The sequence below is a fragment of the Nipponia nippon genome, unplaced genomic scaffold, assembly GCF_047370975.1.
Source record: "Nipponia nippon isolate SJK-2023a ecotype South Korea unplaced genomic scaffold, ASM4737097v1 scaffold_7, whole genome shotgun sequence".
Classification (NCBI taxonomy): domain Eukaryota; kingdom Metazoa; phylum Chordata; class Aves; order Pelecaniformes; family Threskiornithidae; genus Nipponia; species Nipponia nippon.
The window spans coordinates 21227479-21233478 of NW_028262391.1; the positions used below are offsets into that span (position 1 = coordinate 21227479).

At 37.5% G+C, this 6000-nt stretch overlaps 1 protein-coding gene across 2 annotated transcripts in view; it reads left to right on the top strand.

The window, feature by feature from the left end:
- The window catches only part of PAX3 (paired box 3), an 81871-nt gene extending 76724 nt beyond the window's left edge, over positions 1-5147 (top strand). For both annotated transcript variants that reach the window (XM_087739298.1, XM_087739299.1), the window contains exons 8-9: positions 2977-3223; positions 3732-5147. In XM_087739298.1, coding sequence (XP_087595424.1) covers positions 2977-3223; positions 3732-3766 — 282 coding nt within the window. In that variant the 3' untranslated portion in view covers positions 3767-5147. The remainder of the gene's footprint in view (positions 1-2976; positions 3224-3731) is intronic.
- Positions 5148-6000: the final 853 nt, after the last annotated feature.

Below are 6000 nucleotides of genomic sequence, written 5' to 3' on the forward strand. Positions count from 1 at the left end.
AGTGCTGTGTCAGTTCTGCTCCAAAGTGTTTATTAAGTGCATATGTGCTTAATAAAAATATGCCTATAGACTTGTATTATCTGATTAATTTAAAATTTTTAAAGTAAATATCATCAAATGGTAATTTTAATTTGCCAGACAAGATAAATCTCTATCCAAATATAGATACTACCATAATTTGAGTGGCTTTTGAGGTCATGTCTGGATCCAGGTTTAAATTTCAAAGCTACCCTCTAACTCTAAAATGACTTCCAATCCTAAAGTTTTTGAGTTCACTCTTTTTGCTGGCAAAGTCCAAATAGTGTTGTCTTGGGCTCTATTCTGTTGAAAATACTTAACAGAAAAAAGTTTAGCTAAAGTATGTAGTTGGTAAAGTAGATATTTGCCCAATTCAGCAATTGGTCCTAAAAGTCCAGCTAGAGACAGCTTGTGATGTGAGAGCACTCAGGCAGAGAAGATTGCCATCGGGACTCCAGTGGGGCTGCGAGGGCGACGCAAGCCCAACCCGTTCTCCCTGCTCTTGAACTTGGAACAGAACGTGGTAAAGCCCCATAAATATCCATATCACATAGCTGCTGTGTGGGAATGGAAAGGGCTGTGCACTTATTTCAGCTTTCTGATAAACCATGTGTGTTTTAAACTGTAGTCAAAACCATGATACTTGTGCCAACATAAATATTTTCCACAGTAGTAATTTTCAATGTAAATGTTTAAGCTATGTTTTTTGTGGATCTTTTTTCTTCTTTTAACTCTATTAATGTTAATTTTAAAGGACAAGGATTAATATAACCTAAATGAACATAGGTTCTAATATTGTATCCAGCTGGTGCAATGTCAGATCATTAAGCACACTAGATTTTCAGGACCATATCATTTTCCAAAGGTACAAGAAAAATATTTGTAATTCCTAAAACAGAAATACTTACTAAAATAATCTTTAGAAATTTTAGTACTTTTCAGGAACTAATTTTTAGAAGAAAAAAGTTGAGAGCCCAGTTATTTCAGCTTTTAGGGGTTTTTGGGACAAAATGCTGTGCAGGTTGCTGTGCAAATAGCATGATTTTTCAATCTGTGTGATTCCAGAGATTTTTTAAGTTGTGTTTTATTAACTTCAAATTCTTTTTTGCACAAACAGGTTTTGTGCATTGAAAAGATTATTTGAATTAAATAGAAAATACCTTATACCCTGAATCCAAATTCTTCTTTTGTGTTTTTAACTTAAAAGTTATAAGATTACAGTATCTAAATGAAGTCATTGGATATAATTTGAAACTTCTTTATGCATGAATACTTCAGTTTGTGAAACATTCAGAAAATACCATCAGTTAAACTCATGTTTTTCTGCTTAGTGAAACAAGTGAACATTCTAGGGCTGTAAGTAGTTATTGAACTTCTTTCTCAGCATTTTTTTTTTTGGTGAGATGTCTTGGGTGCATCTGATGCAGAGATGTTTTGTGTTCTTGATGCAGGTATCGGGGGATCTCTTTTTGAAGTACTCTGCTTGTGCCTTTTGCTCTTTTCCTTATCAGACATGTAAGACCTGCATAGGTCTTCCTTCCTACTTAAATCAGGATCCCTGGGGCTTGTTTCGTTTATTTATTAAAAAACAAAGCTCAGAGCTGGGACCACAAGCTCCCTACAATAGTAATAATAATCCCTTTTCTTTTGCAATGGAAAATAAATACAATTAAAGAAGGAGCATCCAGAGCTTTAGGAACCAGAGATGTTCATATGAGCATAGATTTATTCTTTACAAAACAGACTGCAATTTTAATAATTTCTTTTTAGTTTATGGTAAGAAGTGCAGTAAAGCAAAATGATTATCAAATAGCATATGTCAGATATTTGTAATGCCTTTTTGGAGGAAGAACAACCTGTAAATTATCAGAATACGCAAAGCTGTATGCCATCCATCTGTTATAAGCTGCAGACTGTTTCTCAGGTTTTGAAGTGCAACTTATTCCAGCGGAAGCAAGCAATTCTCTCAGTAGTGCTTATTTTCAAAATGTGCTGTAGAGATGTGCCAGGAAAGGAAATGCACACCAACTTACAGTGTGAGTGATTTTTGTACAATAATAACTTACCACTGCAGGTCCCTTCACTCCTGCTTGAAAGCACAGATACTTTTGAAAATTTTTTTGCCTTTCTACTGGAAATGATGGTCTAGAGGGCTGGGCTTTTATAGGGGCAAGCACATATTTTCCAGTAATCTCTTGTCAACTAATCTTGATTGCTGATTTCATAACTGTTCATGTACAAGCAGCTTATTAAGGGAGTCACGGTCGACTCGAAGCCGGTCTGGAATGCCAGACCACTTCTGTCGTGTCATCTAAATCAGCGGATGAAGTTGGGAGCTGGTGTTGTGACCAGCACTCTTTCACATTCATTTCTTCACAGGCCAGCACACAGGGCTTGCAGCAGCAGGAGTTAGGGCTGCTCTACCCCTTCCCCACGTATTCATGTTGTTCTGGGTGCTGGGATTCTTTGTTACTTCCATCAGTAGTGCTGCTGTGATCCACTCCAAATTAATTTCATTTTAATGACTGCGGATCTCGGAAAAAAAAATTGTGTGAGCTTTTTCACAGCTTTTCTGTGTTTGTAGATCATGCAGGACAGCGTGGCTAAATTGCTGCTACTTGCTTTTTATTCTCTTATCATTAAGTCATCAAGGAATAAACATCTGCAGAGATCCCATCTGGGGCATGGGATCAGGCACTCTAAAACCCTGAAAGTTTTTTAAATGGTTTTTCCTTATTTCCCCTTGGTATCACTTTTGGTTGTTAGCCATCAGTTTTTATTTTGGTGGATGATGCAACCAAATTCCACTTCCTCTTGGGATTAGATACTCAAAGCATAGTTTGAATACCAAGTCTACCTATTTTAGGAAATCAAATGGTAGACTCGAGAACTACTGTGGCTCTGTAAGCAATACAGTTCTTCAAATATTTTAACTCTTTCTATTATTCTACCTTTTAGGTAATGGGACTCTTGACTAACCACGGTGGTGTGCCTCACCAGCCCCAAACTGATTATGCCCTGTCCCCTTTAACTGGGGGCCTGGAGCCCACCACCACTGTCTCAGCCAGCTGCAGCCAGCGGCTAGATCATATGAAGAGTTTAGACAGCCTGCCTACATCCCAGTCCTACTGCCCACCGACCTACAGCACCACAGGTTACAGCATGGACCCTGTCACAGGCTACCAGTACGGACAATACGGACAAAGTGAGTACTGAGACATTTGTGCAATACTGTGCCTGTTTACCAACGGTCTGTAACAAAGAAAATTATGAGCAGAGATCCTAATGGCTGACTACTATTTCTCTCCGAAGCCGAGCAGAGTACACTGGTGAGATAGCTGATTGTTAGAGCAAGATTTCTGCTGCATAATTATTTTCTTAAGTGATGTCAACAACATCTTGATGTTATTAATTGTTGAGACATGAAACCTGATTGCCATTAGGTAAAACATAAGGGTTGTCCAAAATGAAATAACCACTGGCATTCCACTATTAGAAACACATGTTCTTAATGAGGTCAGCTCAAGAATCATTACAGTATATAACCCCAGATACGTAGAGTTTTGTCAAACTTGTCCTAGGAATAAAAATATTAGTGCCTTTCCTTTGATATATAAGTATTAAATATGACAATGTCAACCTGTAGTTGGCATGGCCCCATGCTGTGAGGTTGTCAGAGCATGACTTAAAAAGCTTCTTTTGCTTTTTTGCAGGTGCCTTTCATTATCTGAAGCCAGATATTGCATAAATGAACTGTCCACTTCAAGTTAAAGCTGGTCTTGTTTTCCGGTCTCGCTCCAAGGATTGGATACGAGGGATCTTCTCAACACACTGCAGTCTAAACTGGGGCAGTCCCATTGAGAGAAGCAGGCTTGTTATGTTCTCTCCCGTCATAGCTTTTAGCAGACTTTTGAAGGCTGGACAAAGCTATACAGAAGACAAAGGCCAAAAGCAGTAATGAATAAATAAATGCGACATGGTTCATTAACAGTGGGTATACAAAACAGAGCAGTATTTAATATCACTGCCTGGCAAAACATTCCATTTTTTGTTGTTGAAATTAATGTGCATTGATTGGGACAAATGGAACATTTTGAAATTTAGAGCAGTTGAGCTCTGCGTACTCTGACTCATGTGACATCCAGTGCTGACTTTAGTCTAACTTTAGAACTGCTCACTTTCTGAAGCAAGGGCAGGAGAGCCTCTTTCATTTTACACACTGGAAATTGTCATCAAGAGGAAAAGTCACAGTCCATAGGAGGCTAGGATAAGTGCGAAGGACTTCCCGAGCAACTTATTGGTTACCTTACCATGCTTTTGTAATCATGTTGTCAATAAATGTCATTTACAAGTTTTGCTTTACCAAGAGACGAGATCTTATGTAACATGAAAAACAGATTTTACCTTTTTGTACATGGAGTTTTCCTAGTCCGTTGTACCTTTTCGAACAAACATGGGAGAAAAAAAATCAACAACGCGACTGATTTTTCACGACTGCCTAGCAACGTGCAATACTGTGTACCTCACACAAACTTTGGGATCATCCAAAGTCATATAGATAGAATCAGAACTATATTTTTGCAGGTACTTTTATTTTTGCAGTGCATAATTCCTGATGATAAAATACAGAAATGTTGCAGTCTGCTGGACAACTAAAATCCAGCTTGCTAATCATGATTTAAAGGTCATTTTCAGGAAACAATACGAAGAAATGATTACGTTTACATTTTTTTTTTTAGTGATGTACAGGACATGGAGAGAGTTGGACCTGCATTTGACACATTTGTTTAAATTATACAGTGATATCCAATATAGAAAATATAATTATAGGAACCAAGGTTTACAAGAAGTTTGCATTGTGACATTTTAGAATGTCAATAAATTTGTGTTTTGTGATGTTGAGAGGAAGAGGAAGATGGAAGGCGGTGTTATTTATTTCTCTCTATTCTTGGAACAAAGAGGGAGGCAGAACACAAATACATTCCTTTTAGCATTAAGGACTATGAAGTAGTGAGTTAGACTAGGTGCAGTACAGAGGTTAGTTCACACATTGGTCTTAAGGGTGATGGAAAAATGAAATATTATCTTTGTGTTGCAGCCTCTACAACAACACACATGTTGAAAAACAAAAAAACCCAAACAAAAAAAAACAACAAAAAAGAAAACAAAAAACAAACGTCTTTCATGTAAAAAGTTCAGTAAATATTTACTATTTATAATGAATAAACATTATGAAGACTTGCAAAGCACTGATGATTTTGTCCTAAAATGTAGTATTGTGCTAAATACATTGATACATTTTAATCTGAATATCATGAAGAAATAAACCATGTTACCTTCAACGCAACCTGTATTCATTATGTAAGTGTATTCTGCACATATCCTAGGGCTGCGGGAGCCTCAGGCAGCCTCTGTGCCCAGGTACCGCTAATGTGCCACCCAGCGCTCTGTGTTTGTTAATGAACTATGTGGTTTTCAAGTGCTGTTGGTACCAGTAGTACGTCTTCCCAACAAGAGAAAAGTGTTGTGCCTTTGCTGTGCATTTAAAAGCAAATAAAATAGGCTTACGCCCAGCACAAGTAGGGCAACTGGGACGGCTTTGTACAATGCAGGAACTTTGTAATCAGTTATGAGTGGTATCTGTCCTGAATTATTTTTTTTCCCTTAGATGCCTCAAGAATTTTTTAATAGGCTTACACACAAGCTGACTGAAACATGGGGACGATGCTTCAAAACGAATGGAGTAAGTTTTAGTAGCACATCAGTGTGTGAGGAAATTTTACTTCACACTAGGCTTGGTGGACATTTAAATTCCTCACCGTTTTGTGGGGGATATAACCACCTTGAATTTCTTGCACCTTCTATTTCTGTGTGTGTTTTATTTTTGGTTTATTTTTATTTTGTTCTTTTAACTCTAGCCCTCTCCTGTTGGAAAAGGAGGGAATATATTTTTTGAAAAGAGAGCGTTAAAAAAATGCTGAA